This window comes from Gigantopelta aegis, unplaced genomic scaffold (assembly GCF_016097555.1).
Source record: "Gigantopelta aegis isolate Gae_Host unplaced genomic scaffold, Gae_host_genome ctg4281_pilon_pilon, whole genome shotgun sequence".
NCBI classification, from domain to species: Eukaryota; Metazoa; Mollusca; class Gastropoda; order Neomphalida; family Peltospiridae; genus Gigantopelta; species Gigantopelta aegis.
The window spans coordinates 5,466-31,495 of NW_024533778.1; the positions used below are offsets into that span (position 1 = coordinate 5,466).

The 26,030-nt window shown below is 30.5% G+C and overlaps 1 protein-coding gene and 1 pseudogene across 1 annotated transcript; one reads left to right on the top strand and one right to left on the bottom strand.

Moving 5' to 3' along the window:
• Positions 1–18,635: 18,635 nt before the first annotated feature.
• LOC121392675 (nudix hydrolase 8-like) lies at positions 18,636–20,219 on the bottom strand (the record flags this gene model as incomplete). Its single annotated transcript, XM_041523786.1, is given in 6 exon segments — positions 18,636–18,713; positions 19,001–19,043; positions 19,132–19,204; positions 19,206–19,238; positions 19,850–19,964; positions 20,188–20,219. Coding segments are annotated over 6 exon segments (374 nt in total), but the record flags the coding sequence as incomplete, so codon positions are not given.
• Positions 20,218–25,306, top strand: LOC121392676 (annotated as a pseudogene).
• Positions 25,307–26,030: the final 724 nt, after the last annotated feature.

Below are 26,030 nucleotides of genomic sequence, written 5' to 3' on the forward strand. Positions count from 1 at the left end.
TTTGCTGCCAACAATTTAGCTGGTAAGTAGAAGCAAGGATTTTTGTTAGAACGTGTAATGTATTGAAGTAGTAGACTGTATTATTAATATTCAATTTTTTTATCTTTCCCGTTATCCTTATTTAATACCACTTTATTAAAATCATTGCATACTGATTATTAATAAACAACTCGTGAAATTGGCTAGCTGTATAGGAGTTAAAGTAATAGAACAACTATTATGTATATATTGAGTTTCAGTGTTCCTGTTATTTCCACAGGAAGTTTTAGGAGATATAGTTTGTGTTGTCACAAGTTGAAAACTGATAATATATATTCCTTTAATAACTTTCTTCCATTTGAAATTTAATAACATATATTATTGTCTTTCATATCTCTATGTTAAATGCATAATATGTAATTTTTGCCACTATATAGATGGTAAGTGAAAATGATAATGTGTTAGTACTAGTGTAGTGTATTGATGAAGTAAATTGCATCATTAATGTTAAAATTTATCCTTTCCAATTTCTCCTTTCTTAATACCATCTGATGACAACTTGACGCTATATTTTGCTGTCCATACTCTCTCTAGAGAAAAGAAAAAAGATAAAGTGAGGTCAACTATATAGGTTTAAAGGTCAATTCCGTTTATTATTATATATTAATCAATCTGACATAAGAAATGCCAATGACATCAAATGTGAGTTTATTTGATTCAGTCTATTATATTTGTCTTTCATCTTCAGATGATATATTAGGGCAGATATTCGATGTGAAATATTATATTGTAAACAATAATTTATGATTCAATATCATACACATGGATAGTCATGATTGATATAATATGGTCAATAATGATGCCCAGTTGTCAAAATAATTGCTAGTTTCTGTTATACTATTATATTCCCAAATCTGAATAATACTATGTATTTCCAAATAAAATAAGAAAGTATTTAAATAGGTCTAATAATGTCAAATTAAATTGTGGGTTTTGAAGCACTTGAAGAATGCCGTTAAATAAATTGATTGGTGTGATTGAAGAATTAAAATAACTTTTTGCCTCAAGCTACTAATTATTTTTCTATTAAAGTGGCAGCAATCCCATCTTAACTACTGCACATTTTTTGGCTTTTTTGCAAAACGATCATAAAAATGCAAAAACATTTTCTTGAGAGGTGATCAAAGGATAGGTTAGGTAGCAATCTGATTAAAAGAATGTAAACAAGGTATACCATGATGTCAATAGTATTGTTCCTTTCTCCATAATTGCACACAACAGATCAAATACCTTACTTTAATAATGATTGACAATAATAGTAATATGGTTAATATTATGATAATATTACCATCGTTACTACTTGGTTTGTGTTTAAAATCCAAGCATGAAGGGTCTAAATGTATATACTTAAACTTCCAAAATAGCAAAGCAAATTAAAAGTCACTGTGCATTGTACACATGTACTTTTACAATAACAAACATAACATGTTTTTGAAAAAATTATCCATACAGGTGTAGAGATGGTTTCAGTGTTTAATCTGATAAAATGTAGCAGTTTCATCTCAGACGTACAGCATATTGAAACATTCACAGTGAAATATTATCTGTAACCAATAATCTCATCACCCAGTTATCAACACTGGTGGTAGTATAGATTTTATAGTTAGTACTATGTGTAGGGAACTACATAGATTGTCCAATGCAACCTATTAGCAAACACATACAGTTAATATTACAGAATTCGGAACTTCAATTTCCATATCATTTCAATCTAGAGTAATGCTTAATACAAAGGATTCTTAAAGGAGACAAATTATGTAGCATCATACTACATACTTAGCCACTAAAGAATCTTTCAGTTCTGAGTTATGTGTAAGGATATACTATTTATTATTAGCATATTGTTGTTATAAATGTGCCTGCTAACCAGCTATTATTGACAATAGTACATTTTGCAAGTACAAAAAATTCTAAAAAGGAGTCCTTTTTCTGACTTTTTTTATTCAATCGTGTGCTGCGAGTAGAACAGCTTAGATATCATGCAGGGTTTTTCTCAGTATGTGCATTCCAATACATTTGAATGGACAATCCCTAAACAGGCATTACTGCTACATGCCGGATACCATTGTGGATATGTTTATAATTGTTATTAATTATACTCCAGGTTCAATCATTCACATACATTTTAATAACACTCCTAAACAGGCATTAAATGCGTACACTGCCGTATACCATTTGAGGATATGTTTTATAATTGTTTAATTATTATTATTACTCCCCTGTCAAGGCCTTCAACAATATATACTCTTGATTCTGATCTCTTGTGTGGTTCTTACTTAAGCAATATCAAATTACTTTTCAAAAAAATTGGCAATACCAAATAAACATAAAACCCCAAAAAAAAAAATTAAACATTTGGGCAATACCATTAAGTTTCGCATATCAATGGCAAAAAAAAAAACAAAAATATATTAAAAAAAAAAAAAAAAAATTAAGAAAAATAAATAAAAAAAAAATTAAAATAAAAAAAAACAAAATCAATATAAAAAAATAAAATAAATAATAAAAAGCAAAAAAAAAACTAAAAAAAATATAAAAAATAAAAAATCTTCTTTAAAAAAAAAAAATTTGATATAAAAAAATATAAAAAAAAAACAAAAAAACAAATAAAAAATAAATAATAAAAAATATAAAAAAAATACAGGATAAAAAAACATTTAAAAAAAAAAAAGAAAAAAAAAAAAAGGCAGAAAGATCATATAAAAAATAACACAAAAAAAAAAAAAAAAGATAAAAAAAAATTTAAAAAAAACAAAAATAAATAAGGTAAAAAAAACAAATAATAAAAGTAAAATCAAACAAAAAAATTAAATACAAATAAAAAAATAAATAAAAAAAAAAAAAATAAAAAAGGAGCAATATTTAAAAAAATTTGGCAAACTTTGGCAATATAAAGTTTGATAAACTTTTGGCAATTCCCAAACATTTGGCAATCAAATAACCCAAAAATACCTAAAAATGTAGGTCAAATAAAAGTATCACAATAAAAACAATTGGCAATAATTATCAAAGTTTCTTTGGCCAATTATTTAAAAGGTTTCATTCCATAAACATTTTAAACAGTTTGGACACACAATATCATTAATATCAAATAAAACATATGAAATAAAACATTTTTGGCAATATCAAAGTTGGAAACACTACATTTGGATTAAACATTTTGGGCAATATGCCAAAGTTTAAAACATTGTGCACTACATTGGTGGACATTAATCCATTACCACTTGATGCAAATATTATAATGAGCTATTGTTCATTTTCGTCTTGCTGCTGAAGTCCCGTACCAAGGAGGCTGTCAAGCATTTTTTTTTACCACAATGGAGTCCTAATGAAATGAAGTTCATTTTCGGAAATGATTGCTGAAGTCCATACCAAGGAATATGATACAGGCTGGTCAAGTATTTTTTTTACCACACCGTGGAGATCCTATTAGTTACATCTTGTATTCCTACACTAAGTTTACGCCATCAGGGTTGTAAAGCTTACATGCATTGGAGAAATGTTTACATGACGGTTAGTCAGCCAGCCATTTTATCACAATGAATCTGTCTGGAGGGTTGGTGAAGGTGTTGATGCATAATATAATGAAGCTATGATTCATTTTCGTCTTGCTGCTGAAGTCGGTACCAAGAAGTCACTAAGCATTTTAACCAGCAGTGCTGAAGTGTTTCAAGATGCAGTCCTCTCTGCATATTGTATTTTCTACCACTAAAGTTTACGACACCAGGTTTTTTTTTACTCATTTAGCTACTACAGCCATGGCCAGCCATCCTCATGTGAGCTTTTGAAATTTTTCCCACTTTTGTAATATGATTTGTCACAAATTGATGTGGTTATGCTCACTGTGCCCACACACTATGCTATGCAAGTGAATTATCACTGATGGGCTACAGATAGCCATTCGCCCTTTAGTATTTTAATATAAGCTAGTACACTGAAACAAGCGGTAACAAAAGTCAGCTACTTATATAGAAACAAAAATGACAGCTAAACTTTTAACCAAATAAGGTTAAAAAACAGAGATTTAACCATCATGGTTATTACCAGAACTGAGTGGTGCCATATTGATAGAAAGGTCTAAACATAAAACAAAACAGTAGTAATAATGACATATTGTTGGTCTTTTACATCTCTCCCATGTATATTTACAATATAGGAAGACAAAAGTTCTGACAACGTAATTTCATTATCTATTCACCAGTACTAGTTACTGGTTAGCCAAAACATTGTTAAAAGTTTAATATGCTTAGCTGTCATTTTTATTTTATATAAGTAGCTGACTTTGTTACCACTCTTTAGTTATACTAGCTATTTTAAGAAAGTTTTATCTGAAAAAGGATGATTCATGTTAAGAGATCTCACAAGTAGCATTCTACACTTTTTTTCATTAATTTAGGGATAGATCACCTCAGTGGGTTCTATTCTGACTGATTGACGGCATTAATGCTATTTTGTTGTAATACTGCTTCTACTTGTGGTGTTTTCCCAAAATGTACTAGATGAGGGTTAGTGAGGGTAGAAGGTTTTGTGAATTCCCACTATAGGATTGTACTCTTGGTTTGATACTATGCTTACTAAAAGATAATGATATATATATATATAAATACATAGCTAGTACTTTATTAAAATTACTATTGAATATTTATTATATTATAGTTTAATAACAATCCATTACTTAATTAATGTAGATACTTTACGGTTTCAAGGAGACGTTAAAGAGTGTACCAGTCCCTCGGCTTAGTGTCTTTATCAGATCCCTTTCTTTTTTTGATTGTACTAAGGAACTTCGTTAAGGCAGTCTTTTTAAAGCAATCGTCCATTCATTCACTCAGAAAAATACTTTCATACCAAGAGTTAATTATTGCATTATTATAATACTATTATTATATAGATAGCTCTGGAATTCCAACTAGTAGTACTAATCTTACATAACTATTATGTGTTTTGTTATCCACTACATTATTGTGTGTCATGACTTCCATGAATGTATTGTTTTTATCATAAACTTAACTAATCGAATAGGTCAAAAATTATATATCAAATTTGTTGTCAATTAAAGTACATGAAGTTATTAAAGTGTACTCCCTTACCTGTTTCTGTTGTTTTTGGCATTACCATCCTACATCCTAATATTCAATAATGAACACTGTTACGTATCATAATTATGTCAAGAGCTAGTGACAGTTCTGGAAGATTGTGTTTATCAAGAAACTCTCTAATACCAGTGCTAGAATGTTGAAAACGAGGCAAATTCGTCTGTATTGTGATTTGTATGTGGAGTTTAAGGGTTGTGGTCAAATCATGTAAGTAAGATAGGCAGTTGTCTTCACAATAATTATGACTATTTTGTCGGACTATTTTGTCTTTTTCAATTCTAATTCCATTATTCTCTAGACATGCATCTAGTGACATATCTGCTCGAGTGGATCATTCTCATTTTCTAATTACATTGTGAAGAAAAGCCAACCAACTTTCACAAGCCTACTCGCTGAGGAAGGAAGTTGGTTTAAAGGAACAGGGAAGGTAAGTTTTTAAATAGATTAACTATGCCAAGTATAAATTATCCAGGGTACAAAAAATAGATGCCCTTAAACCTATTGCCCTATGCCTCACACTTGGCATATGTTGGGTGTGTAGCACTTGAAGTCCCAGAGGATGCCCTGCAGAATGTGTGTCAGAACCCATGGTGCTGACCCTGATACACTAGAAATTGGTTTGATTATGATTGATCACTGGTTGCTGCAGCTAAATGCTGATGGGCAACACTAATAAAAGTCACAGAGGATCCTCTTGTCAACAATTTAAAGTTGCTGCTGACATTTGTAAATTTAACTGAATCTATTGACATGTAACACTATAGATAGAGAGTTGTGATTCCTACTTTAAACAATGATGACCACAGTAATTGTACGTGAGTGCGAATAAAGACTTGCCCCCCCCCCCCCCCCCCCCCCCCAATAATTAGCCAGTAACCCAGCACCCCCTCCCGCTTTATGCACAAACATCCCAATACCCCTACCCCTTAATATGCAAGTGAGCAGTGATAGAGAAGTGGTCCCAATTCCATATTGGTCTTTGGAACCTAACTATATAATTTTGCATTAAAATACGATATTTTCTGCTCTCTAAGAGCCTTCTGAGCTCATTTTACACTGAAAAGCACTAAAAGCTGAGAGAACTGCTATATGAATCTGGCAATTTAAAGTAGGTGTTTGCCTCCTTCCTATTAATACCACTTATTGACTATATGGATTTTTGGCAGTTCTTTGATCTTTGAACAAGAGCTATACTTAAAGTTGACCAAACCTCCCTTCCCTCAGGAGGAGGGGCGATTACGCGAGACAGAAAACCTCTCCGGATTGCAATTACTTTTATTACGCCTCTTTTTAGTCTCAAAGTTAGGTACCTATCTATTGTGCGCTGAGCTTCTACGTCTTCTTGTCGTTGACTGTAACTAGTGTTCTTTAAGGAACTTAATTTAGGCAGTTTTATCACAAGTAAGTCGATGCATCCACCCAGAAAAGTAAGTAGTCATTCTTTTATTAGTTAGCTAGTATATATAGCAGTGAGTAGAAACTCCATCCCCTAGTTAACTAAGAAGACATATTATTATTCCTTACATCAGTTGCTAGGATGTTTTGTGTAAGTAATATTAGCCTTAGATGCAAATTCGTTACACGCCCACCTTTATTTAAAAAAGCACGTCGCGGATGTTAATTATAAAAATATTTCTTATTTACCTTTTTTTTTATAAGTTTTACCTTTAACTTTTTAAAAAGCTTAACAATATGATATTCAATAATTACTACTATAAAACAATAATCAGTTTTTTGAAAAATTGCTCAGAGGGAGAGAGCAGTGACAATTATGACTATGTTAATGATGATGAACTAGATAATGATGTCCTTCAGGTTGTTGTGTTCAGATGAATGTTTAAAAAAATGCCATGCTGTGACTCAAACTCATAAATCATAAACCTTTCATATATGATATATTCACATAAATTACACAAGTTAAAAAAATACAAAACTACTAGCCTGTATTCGTTGCTAAGGATGGCATGTGTGTACGAGTGGTCCATGGAAATGGCCCCATAGGCAAGAATAATACATACCATAGTGGTTGATGGACCTAAAGTAATTTGCTATTGAGAAAAACAAATTGAAGCACATATATGCTGGTTGTTTTCATCAACAAACTCCGTTTTTTCACCTGAATCTTGTGGTTTTAGGTGAAATAAATTAATAAGCATGGTCCTCTATATTTAAAACATGCAGAGCCCCCCCCCCTGGTATTAGTATAAATTAAATATGTCTGTACATAATGTATATATCTGCTACATGTATAATTGTATATCTGTAATATTGAAAGCCAAGTTTTAAAAGTTAACTTGATGCACATAGTTCATGTGCGAGTTTATATATTTGTAGACTCTGTAAATAAAATTTAGTTTATCTATAGTCAATTTTTCAGTATATGTAATAGATGCATGAAATATATTGTAGGTCAAGCTTATGATATTTAGTACAAGTTCATTGTGTGGTCTGTTTAAAATAAAAATAAAGTATATTCATTGATATAATTAGGCAGCATTAAATTTCATTATAATTCTAAAATAATACAATAGGATATAATAGACTTTTGTTGCAAACACAAAGGTGATAATTCTAACTTCATTTTGTGTTTAGAAAGACTTACTTTGCATGCTATAGCTTTTGGTTCATTGTTATTAATTTATATTTCTCTATTAGATGGTAAATATAATAACAACTTTAAAGCTGATTTTACAGTAAATTTTCTGTAATACTTTTCTGGTGACATTCTACATGAACCTTTACTGGTCTCCTCTACTGTATATATGGCAACAATAGGGAGTAAGTCTAATTAAGTCTAATTAATTTTTGGAACATATCTGTACTAAATTTTAGCATCTTATGTATAATCATGTCAAACTATATGTCTGAATCTATTTACATTAATATAAGTCTAGTACCAACAATGTAGTACCAAAGTGTAAAAGGTATTACATTAAAGCTAATGTATGTTTAGTTTCAGACCTCATGATTATGTAATATTTAGTTAATGAGTTTATAAGTCTTATTTAACTAACTTTATAATTCTAAGTTAGTTATAAATACAAATTAAGTTAAGGTTAACTTCTTGAGACTACATTTGATAATTTTCTGATTCTACATATCATTTAATTCTTTTCATATTCTATGTCTCTACACAATGAATCCTCTCACTACATCTATATCAATTTAAGAATACTGTAAGTAATATATCTTAGAAGTAGATTTTTATATTAATATTAAATTTATATTAATCTTTTCTTTTTCTTGATTAATCCATTCTAATAACTAGTTGACCTTTTTCTGCGACTATTTAGAATGTAATTATTGTGTTATTAATGTATTGAAGAGATAAATTGTATCATTAATGTTTCAATTTAAAAATATATCTTTCCTTTTTCTTTTTAATGCCACTCTGATGACAACTCGACCTGTTTGTCTTCAACTATTCAGTATGTAAGTAATTATAATAATTATGTTAGTAACTAGTGTAATATATCTTAGAATGTGATGTTTTATTAAAGTAAATTATATTAATCTTTTCTTTTTTCTGATTAATGTCATCTAATGACTAGTTGGGACTTTTTTTCTGCGACTATTAGAATGTAATTATTGTGTTATTAATGTTTTGAAGAGGTTAATTGTATCATTAATGTTCAATTTTAAAATATATCTTTCCTTTTTCATTTTAATGGCACTCTGATGACAACTTGACTGTTTTGTCTTCAACTGTTCAGCCTGTAAGTAATTATAATAATTATGTTAGTTACTAGTGTATCTATATCTTAGAAGTAGATTTTAGAATTAATATTAAATTTATTTAATCTTTTCTTTTTTCTTGATTAATCCATTTTAATAACTAGTTGACCTTTTTCTGTGACTATTTGGAATGTAATTATTGTATTATTAATGTATTGTAGAGGTCAATTGTATCATTATTGTTCAATTTTAAAATATATGTCTTTTTTTTTTGTTTTCAATGTCACGTAATGATGAAGAATTATGTGACCTGTAGGAAGAGTATTTCATATTATAAAGTCCTGTAATGACTAGTTGGATTATAATAATGGTATTGTATTGAAAACTATGGTGTCAAGGTTCAATTTTAAAGATATTATCTTTCCTTTTCTTAGAAGTGACAAGATTTTTATAAAGCCTTAATAATTAATAATGTTTATAGTGTAATCCTTTTCTTTTTTCTTTTCTGATTAATGTCATTCTAATAAACTAGTTGACCTTTTTCTGTGACTATTTAGAATGTAATTATTGTGTTAATTAATGTATTGAAGAGGTCAATTGTATCATTAATGTCAATTTTAAAATATATCCTTCCTTTTTTTTTCAATGGCACTCTGATGACAACTTGACCTGTTTGTCTTCAATTATTCAGCCTGTAAGTAATTATAATAATTATGTTATTAATTTATGAAGAGGTCAATTATATCATTAATGTTCAATTTTAAAAATATGATTCTTTTCTTTTTTCTTTTTAATGGCACTCTGATGACAACTTGACCTGTTTGTCTTCAAATATTCAGCCTGTACGTAATTATAATAATTATGTTAGTTACTAGTGTAGTATCATAGATAGTATAGACTAGTAACCGGGATTGGAAATGCCCACGACATTTCCGGTTACTCTCCTTTGTCATCTCAAGCATAAATATCATATAAACTATAGCTTGTAGTGCTCCTGTTTCTTCGGAAACAAGCATGTAGTATTTTGAAATTTTTACTTTAATTAAGTGTTACCTTATAATAATACTTATTTGGAAATAATTATTATTATCTGATAATTAATTTTACTGATAATGTAAGACAAAAGTCTTTTTGCTAGTATAATATACGTTATACTACAAGGAGCTCTTTTAGATGTAGGTTTTAAAATTGGTACACCAGTTGTACATAAGTGTTAGATAGTGCATACCTCCTGTTTAAATGATGCTCTTGGCCTGAACCAGGAAGATTGTATCACTTTTGCAACCAATCTAATAAATGACCTGTCATCTGATTATTTAGGCAACTAATCCCAAGGAATGGAATCTCTCTTTAGCGCAGACAAGGAATGGAAAGGAGTATGAATATGATAAATCAACTTTGCATTTGAAGAGATACAATTAAAGACCTGGAATTGATCTGTGCTTTCTATGTACAGTCACTTACCCATTTGAAAGGAAATAATTATTAATAATTATTTAGTACTGAATATGTACGCGTATTTTGTATCTTACATAACTATGACAGGAGATTGCCATAGCAAATAATAACAAGCTAAAATCACACGAAATTATTCATCTTTAAAATAAGAAGCTGTAATTTATGTCTACATAACTTAAAACAATGGCTATAGTCCCAAAAGTGCACCTATATCTTATGTTTTCTAGTGTTTTCCATAAGACTAGCGCAACTTTACTAACATAAAAACAGTTTAAACCAATGTGTTCTTATTTGTTCTAATAATTGGTCCTAAACCTTTTAGTAATAATATTGCTGTAAGAAGAAAGAGTGACAAAAGTATTTTTAGTGCCATTTTCATCAATAAATAACTAATTTAAAAGTGGATGTCTGTATTATTGACTATTTTTAATAATAGAATATAAAGAAGAATATATAGTCAATGTGTTGATAAATAAAAATAACACTAATGTCTTTATAGGAATATATAATAACAGCATAAGTATGTCTAGGTTACAATGTAAGGTAATAAAAAATTAATTGATTTTTTTGGACACGGAGTGCGTTTTCAAATGTTCATTCACTTCTATGGGATCACGTGATTTGTTTCCAATCCCAGTTACGTAGTCGTATACTATCTATGGTAGTATATCTTAGAAATAGATTTTTATATTAATATTAACTTTATATTAATCTTTTCTTTTTTCTTGATTAATCCATTCTAATAACTAGTTGACCTTTTTTCTGAATGTAATTATGTGTTATTAATGTATTGATAGGTCAATTGTATCATTAATGTTCAATTTTAAAATATATCTTTTCCTTTTTCTTTATAATGGCACTCTGATGACAACTTGACCTGTATTTCTTCTACTATTTAGAGAGTAAGTAATTATAATAATATGTCAGTAAACTAGTGTAATATATCTTAGAAGTAGATTTTATATTAATATTAAATTTATATTAATCTTTTCTTTTTTCTTGATTAATGTCATTCTAATAACTAGTTGACTTTTTTTTGTGACTATTAGAATGTAATTATTGTGTTATTAATGTATTGAAGAGGTCAATTGTATCCTTAATGTTCAATTTTAAAATATATCTTTCCTTTTTCTTTTTAATGGCACTCTGATGGACAACTTGACCTGTATTCCACTATATAGGAAGTAAGTAATTATAATAATTATGTTAGTAACTAGTGTAGAATGTGATTTATATTAATATTAAATTTATATTAATCTTTCTTTTTTCTTGATTAATGTCATTCTAAGAACTAGTTGACCTTTTTCTGCAACTATTTAGAATGTAATTATTGTGTTATTAATGTATTGAAGAGGTCAATTGTATCATTAATGTTCAATTTAAAATATATCTTTCTTTTTTATTTTTAATGGCACTCTATGACAGTTTGTCTTCAACTATTCAGCCTGTAAGTAATTATAATAATTATATTAGTAACTAGTGTAATATATCTTAGAAGTAGATTTTATATTAATATTAACTTTATATTAATCTTTTTCTTTTTTCTTGATTAATCCATTTCTAATAACTAATAGTTGACCTTTTTTCTGCAACTATTTAGAATGTTATTATTGTGTTATTAATGTATTGAAGAGGTCAATGTATCATTAATGTTCAATTTTAAATATATCTTTCCTTTTTCTTTCTAATGCACTTTGATGACAACTTGACCTGTATTCCACTATAAAGGAAGTAAGTAATTATAATAATTATGTTAGTAACTAGGCGTAATATATCTTAGAAGTAGATTTTATGTTAATAGTAAATTTATATTATCTTTCCTTTTTTTTGATTAATGTCATTCTAATAACTAGTTGATCTTTTTTGTGAATGTAATTATGTGTGTTTATTAATATATAAGAAAGTCAATTGTATCGTTAATGTTCAATTTTAAATGTATCTTTCCTCTTTCTTTTTAATGCCACTCTAATGACAACTTGACCTGTATGCCACTATATAGGAGTAGTACAGTTGATATAATAGTTATGTTAGTAACTAGTGTAATATATCTTAGAATGTGATTTTATATTAATAGTAAATTTATAGTAATCTTTTCTTTTTTCTTGATTAATGTCATTCTAATGACTAGTTGACCTTTTTTCTGCGACTTTTTAGAATGTAATTATTGTGTTATTAATGTATGAAGAGGTCATTAATGCTTAATTTTAAAATATCTTTTCTTTTTCTTTTTAATGGCACTCTGATGACAATTTGACCTGTTTGTCTTCCACTATTCAGCCTGTAAGTAATTATAATAATTGTATTAGTAATATATCTTAGAATGTGATTTTATATTAATAGTAAATTTACATTAATCTTTTCTTTCTTGATTAATGTCATTCTAATGACTAGTTGACTTTTTATCTGCGATTATATAGAATGTAATTATTGTGTTATTAATGTGTTAAGGAAGTCAATTGTATCATTAATGTTAATTTTAAATGTATCTTTCCTTTTTCTTTTAATGGCACTCTTATAACAACTTGACCTTTTTGTCTCACAACTATTCAGCCTGTTAAGTAATATAATAATTATATTAGTATATAGTGTAATATATCTTAGAATGTGATTTTATATTAATAGTAAAATTTATATTAATCTTTTCTTATTCTTGATTAATATCATTCTAAGGACTAGTTGACCTTTTTTGGTTTTCTGACGATATTGTGTTATAGAATGTAATTATTGTGTTATTAATGGTATTGAAGAGGTCAATTGTATCATTAACGTCCAATTTTAAATGTATCTTTTCCTTTTTCTTTTTAATGCTACTCGGATGACAACTTGACCTGTTTGTCTTCAACTGTTCAGCCTGTAAAGTAATTATAATAATTATGTTAGTAACTAGTGTAATATATCTTAGAATGTGATTTATATTAATCTTTTCTTTTTCTTGATTAACCATTTTAATAACTAGTTGACCTTTTTTCTGTGACTATTTGGAAATGTAATTATTGTGTTATTAATGTATTGTAGAGGTCAATTGTATCATTAATGTTCAATTTTTAAAATATATCTTTTCTTTTTCTTTTTAATGGCACGCTGATGACAACTTGACCTGTATTCCACTATATAGGATGTAAGTTGATATAATAGTTATGTTAGTAACTAGTGTAGTATATCATAGTAATATATTTTTTGTTAATAGTAAATTTATATTAATTTTTCCTTTTTTCTGATTAATTCATTCTAATAGCTAGTTGACCTTTTTTCTGAATGTAATTATTGTGTTATTAATGTATTAAGAAAGTCAATTGTATCATTAATGTTCAATTTTAAATGTATCTTTTCTTTTTTTTTTAATGCCACTCTAATGACAACTTGACCTGTATTTCTTCTACTGTTTAGATTGTAAGTAATTACAATAATTATGTTAGTAACTAGTGTAATATATATTAGAATGTGATTTTATGGTTAATAGTAAATTTTATATTAATCTTTTTCTGATAATGTCATTTTAGTAACTAGTTGACCTTTTTTTTCTTAATGTAATAATTGTGTTATTAATGTATTAATGAAAGTCAATTGTATCATTAATGTTCAATTTTAAATGTATTTTTTTGTTGTTTTTTACTTTTTAATGCCACTCTGTTGAGAACTTGACCTGTATGCCACTATATAGGATGTAAGTTGATGTAATAATTATGTTAGTAACTAATATAATTTATTGATGAAGTAGATATTGTCATTGATGTTTACATTTGATGTATCTTTCTTTTTTCCCTTTCCATATAATCAACATTTTCATGACCAATTGATCTGTATTTTCTGCACATATATAGGATTAAGTAGATACAATAATTGGGTAATAAACAAGTGTAATGTATGATGAGAAGTTGTTGTCATAATGTTCAAGGGTTATGTATCTTTTATTTTCTTTCCCTTATGACAGCATGGACCTTATTTCTTGTAGTGTTATATATATAATTATTGTGTTAGTAACCCCTAGTATAATATCCTTTGGTGCCTTTTTAGGCATGCAGTAGCACTGCCTGTGTATAGAGATTATCCTGGATTATATAAATAATTGAATGTTTTGTTAAAACATGTTAAAGCAAAATATTTCATAAAATTAACAATCATTTACTTTGTATTACATTTTGTTTGGATTGCAAGATGAAGTCAACCTTTGCAAGGGCAAATGTAAAGAATCTTTCAGTCTGAGTGGTATGTAAGGATATACCATACCCTGGGATTTATTGGTCGAGCGTTAAAATTTGGCGAATTATTGGCGAATTTCAGAGAAAATCGCGCAAATTAAATGAGTTTATTAATTTATGACAATATATGTACTGCCATGTAGAGTTTAGATATCTAGATATCATGCAGTGTTCAATCCATTTTAATGAAACAATCCCTAAACAGACATTGCTACCACATACCTGATACCATTACAGCATAAGTTTATAATTGTTATTATTGTTATTTCCTAGCTGGGACAAGTCTTTCACATTTAATTAGCAATATCAAATTAGTTTTTGATAAACATTTGTATGTTTTTATTAGTTACTAATATTATATATTTTTATATAGAGTGCTTATAGAAGAGCTCTAACGGAGGGAAAGCTGGTATATAGCATATGGACGCATGATACTCCTTGGTACAGCAGGTGTTGGAAAAACAAGTTTAAAGCGATCTTTGATGGAACTACCTTTTGATCCTAAAACAAACAGTACTATCATCTCTGATATCAGCTATGTTCAACCCAGTTAATTTATAAGTGGCATGCTGTGGATCTCCAGAAGAGAAATGGAAGAAGTGACATCTGATGATGAGCTAAATGAAATGTGCACAACTATTGCTATGGGTATATCCTTCTAGCTCAACACCCAGACCCCTACATAGCAAAGTAGCTGCCATAAGTCTTTATCCTATTTCTGCCATTGCTGCTATGATTTAAAGATGTGCCATTAAATGAAGAGCAAATACATAATATCGAAAAAGAAACTATGGAGTCAATCTTTTCGAGGCTATGAAACGTGCCTATAGAATGTCTAAAGATGATCTTAAGGAGATGAAACCTCAACCTCTCTTGCATATATGGGATTGGGTGGTCAAACCTGTCTTTCTTGAAATCCTCCCAGCCTTTCTTACACCTCGTACCATGTTTTTCCTCATGTTCAATGCATTGAAATCCTTCAGTGAAAAAGTGGCATTCAGTGATCAGTACTCAGGGAGTACAATGAGTTTGACGATGAAGTCAATGAAACTACACTGGAGGTTGTTACTCAGCTGGATGGCCAATATTCATAGTCATCTTATAGATATACAATGTGCCATTCCAGAATACACCTCGTATATACTGCATTGGTACACATGGAGATCAATTGAATGAGCAAAAGAAGACAGAAGTGAAGACAGAAACTTGAATCACATTACCAAGACAAAATCTTGACACCACTTATTGAAAGATACCCTCATTGTCGACAACACCAGTTCTGGTAAAGGGGAATTTGAAGATCCTAATTTTGCAAATTTACGAAAAGTCATTTGTAATTCACTTCTGATAAGCTCATTGTTGAAACTCCAGTAGTTGGTTCTTTTCCGAAAGGTGATCCAGCGATATCCTAAGAATGTCATTGATCTTGAAGAAGCTCATGCTATAGGAGTAGCCTGCAAAATTCTTCTGATGATGTCCCCAAAGTCCTCCTATTTTACCATGATGTAGGAGTCCTGTTGTTCTACCCTCATAGTGACGGCTTGCAGAATGCTGTTATCATTAATCCTAAATGGTTTGTGGATGTTCTTGGGAGGTATTCACTTTAAAGGAAAGAGATACAGGGGCTCGTACATGGCATTGGAGAAAATTGCTTCGTGAAAAGGGATCTTAGTTCAGCCATTTTATCATGATGAATCTGTCTGGAGGGGTTGTGAAGGTCTTGATCATAAATGGTATAAATGAAGCTATTGGTTCGTTTCGTCTTGCTGCTGAAGTCCATACCAAGGAATATGATCAGGCTGTTAAGCATTATTTTTTAACCAGCAGTGCTGATTCTTTCATGGAGATCCTAACAAGGTCCATCTGGTTATTTACAATATGCAGTCCCTCTGCATGTTGTATTTCCCACCACTAAGTTTAACACCACCAGGTTTCTTTACCTCGTTTAGCTACAAACCATGGGCCAGTGTCCTTCATGTGAGCTTTTCTTTGATAATGGCATCTTTCGAAATCGTGTCACTTTTTACATATGGTGTGTCTCAAATTGATAGTGTTATACTCACAGATCTACACTATGCTATGCAAGTGAATGTATTACGATGTGCTCCTGATAGTCATTCTCCTCAGTCTTTTATTACTGTATGTCAAGAGTAGTGCCAATTCTTGAAGATTGCATTAGCAGAGTTAAAGAAACTCTTAATACAAGTGCTAGAGTATTGGATCAAAGGCAAATTTCTGTTCAGACCACAGAAGTTCGATTTGTGTGGTGGATCTGAAGATTGTGGTCAACTCAGGTATGTATAGGATACAGTTATGATAGATGCCTTCAATATATTATTTTATAACAATTTTGTCTTCTTTATTCTAATTCTGCTAGTCTTTAGATATGAATCTAATGGCATTACCTGCTAAAATGAATTGTCCTCACTATCTTGTTACAGCAAAGCTCAAACAAGTGATCTCACTCTTCATTGTGAAGAAAAGCCGACCAACTTTCGCAATCCTTCAGCTGAGGAAGGAGTTGGTTTTAAAGAGACAGGGAAGTAGTGTTTTAAAATAGTTTAAGTAATTAATGATAAATTATATAGGGTACAAAAACCAAAGAAAATAGGATGCCTTATCAGCTAGCCCCCATCTCCTCACACTGGTTCAATTTGGGGAGAACACTTGAAAGTCCCATTTGATAAACTGGAGGGTGTGGATCAAAGAAATAACACAAATATGAACCACTAACTTGTCAATGATGATGAATACTGGTTGAAGCAGCCAAATGCTGATTGGGCTACACTAATAAAAGCTGTAGAGGGTCCTCTTGTTCAGCAAAAAAGTGTGGCTGATGGACATTCGTAAATTTTTAGTGCAGCTAAGTAATGATATATAACTCATGTGAACAATTTTAAATTATGACTTTTATTTACTAATTTTTAACTTGTTACATATTATTATTAAACAGTGTGAAGTATTGTAGTACCATTTTTATTGTTGAATAAATTTGTAATATACCCATTTGTCAAAGATAATTACTAGCATATCAGTCAGATATGCTAATATATATATGTTAGTATTATCAGATATCTGATAATACTATGTATTTTCAAATAAAATAAGAACGGCTTTAATAGATCTAATAAATCTTGAGTGAAACATTGAAGTCTCATTCAATTCCCTGCAGACCATGTTGCTAATCCTGATACAATGAAATTGTCATTGGGACTAAGGAATTTTTGAAGCAGTCAAGTACTGATTGAGTTACACTAACAAAAGTTGTAGAGTATCTTCTTGTTAACAATAACAGTAAACAAGTTGGTGATAACATTTATAACCTGAATCTATTAACCTGTAACACTGGGACAAAACTCATTTTACATAGTAAATTAACTGATATTCACTTTACTGTAATATTATATAGTTTTATTTATTTTTGATCTAAGTAGCATATTAAGAGATGTTAAGTATTATAGTACAGTCTTTGATGAATAAATTTGTAATTTGATTCTTCAGGTCTCATAGTCACTTCTATCTACAATAGTATTAGACATGTTGTAGTATATTTTTTAATAGTAATCTGCAGGTGATATTATAAATTAATCAAGTAAACAAATTTAAATGAAAACAATTTTTTTAATAGTTTGGTCTATACTTTTTAAATAAATTTATTATTGGGACACATGTTTGTTGTGAGATATGGCACTTACTGTTAGGAGGTGTAAAAGAACCATTTCTAAAAATAATATTAAATTAATAAATATAAACACACTCAAATAACATCATAATAATCACAGTCTAGGTTGTACTGTACTATACTACTCTCTCTCTTCATTGGATGGCCATACTAGTGGTGCTATACCATAATGTACTAGGTCAGGTTTAATTTGGGAAGAAGTGGAGGATAGAGTGTTGGTGATAGAGAGTAACCACATTTACGACTGGCTACAAAAGTCTCAGCTATTAATCGGTTTTGATTATTGGTTATGGATCAGCAATATATTCATTTAACTAGAGAATAAGAGGACAATAATATATATTATTAAATCTCAAGGGAAGAAGTTATTAAGAGAAATTTTATTGATTCTCAACATGTGACAACACAACTATATCTCTAAAATTCTGTGAAAATAGCAGGAACACTTACTCAATAATAATACACAATAGTTGTTATATTACTTACATCCATCCATTACAGCTAGCTATTTCACCAGTGTCCATTTTAATATCAGTATGTAATGGTTTTTAATATACACACAAAAATAAAGGTCACTGCTTGTTCCCAACGATATTGATGTAAGTGACGAAACAAAGAAGAGACACAAATATTGTATCTATTCCAGTCTCCTCTTTAACCTCACGTATTGCAGTCTCTATGAGATATCTCTCTGGGGAACAGACAAAAGATATAGTAAGGTCAACACTTAGTTCAAAGGTCAACTCATTTATTACTATATAATAATAATCAACTAACCTTGATCAGTGAGACCACCTGGAAATTTCCATGTGAGCTCTCTTTAGAGATATGTGATATTTCTCTTGGACAACTAAGAGCTCATATTAATATCATTTATTACAAATCCAGCAACTCCTAAAAATGTATATTAATATTAATAAAGATTGGTTGATTGTTAAATAAATAGAAGTATTAATAAGTTATGTAATATACATGATCATACCGACATAATGGTTAGCATATGTTGGTAGTTTATTTGGTTCTGTCGTAGGTAGCCATTTTGTTAACATGACGTATACCACTTTGAGCATGATGGAAATCAAAACCTAACTATAAAATAATAGAAAAGAAAAAGTCAATACTAAACCATTCATATTTACTTTGACCTTTAAATCATTTCAATGGCTCATGGATATGTGGCAACATGACACTACTGTTTGCCAACAGATTAATACAGTTAACATGGAAACTGCTAAGCATATTATTTCGAAACTGTACTACATTAATAGTTAGTACTATTATTATAGTATTTTGATGTTTTATAATTAGCAGTTGAATAAGAAAAGGCTAAAAAAGTTATCAAGTGGTAGAAAAAACAAAGGTCAAAGTTGATGTGAACAAACTTTCAATGTAATAGTAGTAATATCTCTCTTGTTTATATTAATATCTATATATTGTTAATATAATAGTACTTTAAGTGGGGGATTCCAATGGAAAGTGACTCAAAATATAATATGCTATATAATTTACATTCAGTTATATCCTGCATATATAGTAATTGTCCTTCTATTCTACGTGTGAATAAAAGGTCTTAATTAAAAAAATAAGTTTTATTTATAAAAGAGAGGATCAAGACTTAGTTATGTCACTTGTCAATTTATCTATATGAGTTGACATTTACCCATATAACATGTAGACACGTCCCCAAATGCACATCTTACTTTGTGTGCAATAGGAATTAGTTCAGATTGATGTGTTGGAATCTTGATCCACACACCTCTCGTCCCTCTTGTTTCCACGTTTCCAAAGGAGACAGGGAGCAGCTGACTAAAGCTGCTTCTACATTAACTTCACTGAGTGGTTTGTCTAATAGTTACTCCATTAAAACTATCATGATTTAGTGTTAAGGTACATAGCAACATACTATTGAACTAACACATCTAAATCACACTGAGGCAGCCAGGCATTCTATAGTGGTGTCCCTCTCAGTAGCTTTTCAAGTGTTTCGAACATCTTTTGTGTATGGGTGGCCATTTAAGATAATAGAATTCATTGATACCTGAACAAGCCACACCCAAATCTATTCAACATGAAGTTAGAAAAAAGATTTATTGACAAAAATGGATCTGGGTAAGTTTTTGTCTATAACACTCATTTCCATGACAATCTATATACAATAATTATTATATTATTCAGGTGACCTTAATACCAGAAGAGGCTGAAGACATGTGGCATGTTTATAATTTAGTTGCCAATGGAGACAGCTAGATCAACTACAATAAGGTATATATAGATACACACACATATTATGTAGTATAGTACAACAACCCTAACAAAACTAATAGTAAGTATTTAGATTCATAGTGTCACTTAATACTCTATTTGTACCAAGAGGTCCATATTTCACATGATCAACTTAATCCATCCCCTAACTCTAACAGTTATTTACATGTGCATTATGACAGTGTTACTGGTTTTATGGATAAGAGTCACTTGGTTCAGCCACGCTCTCTCCTGTATAAGGATAAGCCTCATTTATCAATAAACTATAGCTCTATAGGTACCCTTCTATTAATAATTATGCAATTTTTAACCCTATTGTATAACTAATAGTTGTACCAAATATATTGTTGGTAGTTTTAAAAAAACGTATTTAGTATTTATAATTCTCACTGTATTTTGGCTCTGATTCAATTGTATTGTAATACTCTCATAGTAGTCTATCTCTTTTATTTTAACTATTAGAAAAGTGACCAGTGAATCAGTTACTGGTTCCAGTACTTCAGACACGAGTCCGTACCACTCTAACTATCTCTATAGAAAGTGTAGAATATGATACACTGCATGTCAAGTTCGATTTAAAGGACTAATATCCCAGAAAACCAGTTTGTCAAATGGGAGCTTATCACACAATTGATCTACAATTAAATCAAAAGTTTACATTAGCTAAAGAAAACTGGGTAGTGTGGCATTGGATAGATTAGGTAAGAATCACTGACCAATCATATGTTAAATCCGGTAATAATAGGGAAGGAACAACTACTAAAAACTGTAACATATATCACTTCTTCTTCTCTCCCGCTTCTTCCTCAGATCTAGCCTGTGATCCGTCAAGATCGGCAGTGTAGCAGCACTTGTTAAGTCAGGAAGGTAAGTTAGCATCAGGTAAATAAATCATTAAACCCTTTGTTGGCTAGGTTTAGCTCATATGTGCATAGTGACCTCATGTATGACAATTACTAGGGCAAGAATAGAAAACAACATATCCCACGTAAGAGAAAGGGATCATGTGCTAACCACGACAAGGTACTTATGACTCATATACTAAGAGCAATATTGTATAGTAAAGTTATATTTAAATGTTTGTGTGGTGAATTTTGTGGTTGCTTATAATAACAAAAATATGACCCCAAGGAACCACAATTATAATATGTGCCATAAACCACTAAAGGATGAAACTAATATAATAATTTCATTTTAAAAATGAATGTAAAAAATATTGTTTAATTTTCAAGATGTATAATTATAGTATAATACCACTATATAACACGACTCTTTATATAATTATAGTATAATACCACTATATAACAAGCCCTCAATTGTTATATAATTATAGTATAATACCACTATAAACATCGACTTCATTGTTATATAATTATAGTCATAAATACCACTAGATAACATCGACTCATTGTATATAATTATAGTATAATTACCACTATATACATCGACTCATTGGTATATATTATAGTATAATAAACACTATATAACATCGACTCATTGTTATATAATTATATATATTACCATTGAGATAAACTCGGACTCCTTGTTTTATAATTATAGTAATAATACCACTATACAACATTGACTAAGTGTTATCTGATTATATAGCATACTACCACTATATAGCATCCACTCATTGTTATAAGATCTATACCATAATACCACTATATAAACATATCCGCTCATTGTTATATTGAGTATCTTATAATACCACTATAAGAACATCTACTCCTTGTTATATGATTACAGTATACTACCACCATATACATCCACACATTGTTAATTTGTAAAAATTAAAATTGTGATACAGTCTTTAACGATGTTATATAGCATATGCCCAATATACAGATGGGAATATATTAGGTACAGATGCTATTGTAATATTACTTTATAGTACATCTATTGTACATATTTTTCTATTGTGTTATCTCTTCAACTAGGCATTAGAGAGTTCTTATGGTAACTGTAATTCAAGCTGTTTTAACAACCATTTTAGATTTGATGGTAATACTTAGTTTTATTAGTTCTTTAGTTATTATTAAAGTTCTTGTATTGTTAGTTGTTAAATGTGTATTAATTGCTAGTCCGGGATTGTTTAAAAGATCAGTTTTATGAGTACATGCTTGCTGAGGCTATCAACAAGATCTTAAAATAATTCTAGGAAAATAACCTAATTTTTGACTAGTAAGTGATTACATTCTATGTACGAGAATGACTCCTCTCTCTCCTTCTCCGTCTCCTCCTCTCTGTCTCTCTATCATCCTCTGATCTCTCGCCTCTCTCTCTCTCTCTCAACTCTCTCCAGTTCATTCTTCCTCAGGACATAAACAAGCACATTAAAGAGGTATTAAGCGATTCAGCTGTAGCTATTAAATTAGCTGACACAAAAAGCAGCTGGTGAAGTAAAGGCACTTGATATGTTTTGATGTCATGTACAAAATGAACCTAACAGAGCATTTCTATGGGTAGTAGATGACATACAATGATAACTAGTATACTCCCACTCTACTCTGGATATATACTATTGATAGATATTTATACTACCCAATGAGTATCCAATAATATCCATTAGTATCTATTAGTCAGTGCTGGGGTTAAGCACTGACTATAAGTCCTTAAAAGCACAAGGATAAGCACTTTAAAAAGTACTTGAAGCATTAAAGCATTTTTTCAGCCCTTTTACAAAAGTGCTCACGTACCAAGTCAACGCATTTTAAAAGAGCTTTAACCACAAGGATAAGTACATGTACTTATAGAGATAAGATGGTTTATTTCAAATTTTTAATTACAACGAATAAACATAGTTTCAAAGTTACGAGCAGACAATTTGCCTAAACAGAAATTTTGCTGTGATATTGATAAAACATTCGGACTGGGCAGAAGAAGTGGCACTGCTGGGAATTGTTTCAGCAACATGGATAAGATTGGGTTTTAACAAAAAAACTACCAATAAGTGGTGAAGCACAAGTGTTTGATTACAAAATAATTCAAAGCACTGTAAGTACTTCAAAAAAGTGTTTAATCACTTTAAACACGAGCAGAAGGCCGCATGTAGAAAAAATACTTGCCCTCTGGCTATTGTATCTGTAAGTATCCATTTAGGGATATCATTAGAATAACTATATACATCACTAGTATCAAGAGTATCAAGAGTATCCAAGAGTATTCAATAGTCCAGAATACATAGACATATTTTATCCATACTACCCCTCACACAAGGATGGTACAAACACGGGCCTTTGATATACCAGTCTGATGCACGTCGCAAAATACACATTGTAACGGCTGGCATAAAAAGGCGCATTATGTCCGACTCTTGGTAATCCGAATTTATAACGAATCAGAATCGTTTCATCAAAAGTTTCCATAATGGCCCCAAAACCTTTTAAATATTGTTTGTGAAGAACATAAGCAGTATTGACGTGACATGACGTGAACAGTTTGACTTTACAATAGATTTTCCAAATAAACAGATTACTGGGGGGTTGGAATTATAATAGGCTTGTCGATAAAGATTTTCTCTTAAATATATTTTTTTGTCAGGATCTTCATCAAACCCCTGTTTAACACGCCAAACTGCATGAACTTAACCATTTCTATATTCATTATTTATTTATGTCAAGTTTTAACGCTACCACGTGGGGGTTCATTAAATTGTAGTTTAGTTGTCACAATACTACTACATCTGTATAGCACAACACACACGGCTGGAGAAGAATTTGTGACTACCTACAATTGGCATTTCTAAAACGCCTAAACAAAACAAATCCATGTTGTGCGGATTAGTGTGTTGATACCCATATGTTCCCAAACTTGCCCATATGTCCCAAAATGGGGACCTCTTGGGCCGAGAGATGCCATATCTTTATTACTTACATGCGCAAAATCTTTCAAATATTTTTTCATTTAACGATATGACTCGATAGCACATTAATTATAATTCTCGCTATTGGGTGTCCGGGTTCTTTATATGCACCTTTCCCAAAGAAAGACGGTAGATACAAAATTCCTTTGGTAACACCAGTTGTGGGGCGCTGGTTACACCATTTTAACATGGACGATTTTAAACCGTGCCTGCCCAAAACCAGTGGAAATTGCGCTCGGTTGTAAATCCTTCGTTTTGCAAAAACCGTGCCTGCCCAGGTCAGATGGACTTGGTGAAGCTACGGTTGTAATTCTATTCGTGTGCAAATCGACTTTACACTGAAGGGTCAATCCACGTGGTGACGCTACTGAGTATTTTTCTATTCCACCCAGAATGTGAGATGTACGGTGTGTGTGTGTGTGTTATGAAATTGTGATGTGTAAATATTGTATACTATTACTTATATATGTAGGTACTATGTCTCGTGTGTGTGTGTGTGTGTTTGATGTGTGTTGGTTGGTGTGTGTGTGGTAACTACAGACGTACTACGAGGACTATTGATTTATCTCAAGAGGTCGTATGCATGGACGACCGTATGAAACACCTGGATGGATTTGGTATGTTACTGCTACACCCTGCATCGATACATGACGTACGCAGCAAGCATGGATGAATGATGTTTTTCAAGCGTGTTTTGTCTGGTGGTTCTGATAGGTAACACCTTGAGGATTTAGAGTAAGTCACTGGGCTAACAACCCTGCATCTGTGACTTTCATGTATTCTACGCTCAGCAAGCATGTATGTGTGCCAGAATGTCTGTATGAGACGCTTATCTGCATTATGTCAAATATGCTATAGTGCACGATTTGGCATTGGAGTCACCAGGTGCTTGACACATAGCTTACTGTTGACTTCCTCATTTTATATCTAGCCTGCATCGTACGATTTATTGACAGAAATAACGATTACGGATAAAGCAAGTCCCCTTATCCGTATGGGTCGCAGGAAAAGAGAATTTGAGTCACCATAATGACGTCACCACATAGCTAATTACAAAATCACTCATTTGACTTCTAGTCATCGTACGATGTGGCTGAATAACCGAAATACTACCTTTTCCCCTTTCTAACCTGGTCTGCAGGATAAGATAATAACGACTTTAATGACGTCGGATATCTCCTTTATTCCTCTGAGCGCCGTAGACGAGAATTCCTCATGGTAGAGCCTCGCGGAATTTCCGTACTCACCCTCACAGGATAAAGCAGAACTTCGAAGTCAATAATCTAAGTGTATTAATCTATTGTACGTCCGTGTTTTATCTTATCAAGCCAGCGTATTTCTCACTACTCACCCCATACAGGTTGGAAAACTTGAATATTTGTGTGGTATTTCCCTTGTCATCTCATCTCACCGCCTCAATCTCTCTCTTCTACTCCTCTCTCTCATCCTCTCTCTCCTCTCTCTCTCTCTCTCTCTCTCTATATATCTATATAATCTCTATATATATATATCTTATATATAAATATATATATATCATATATCTATATAATATATCGTCAATATCCTATATTAGGAATTAAAATATATATATTATATATATAATTAATATATTAATAATATATAATTTTCCTTAATTATTATATAATATATATTAATATATAGATTAATATTTATATATAATAAATTTTAATAACAAAATTTGATATATTACTATATTATAATATAAATATATTATATATATATATTAATATAAT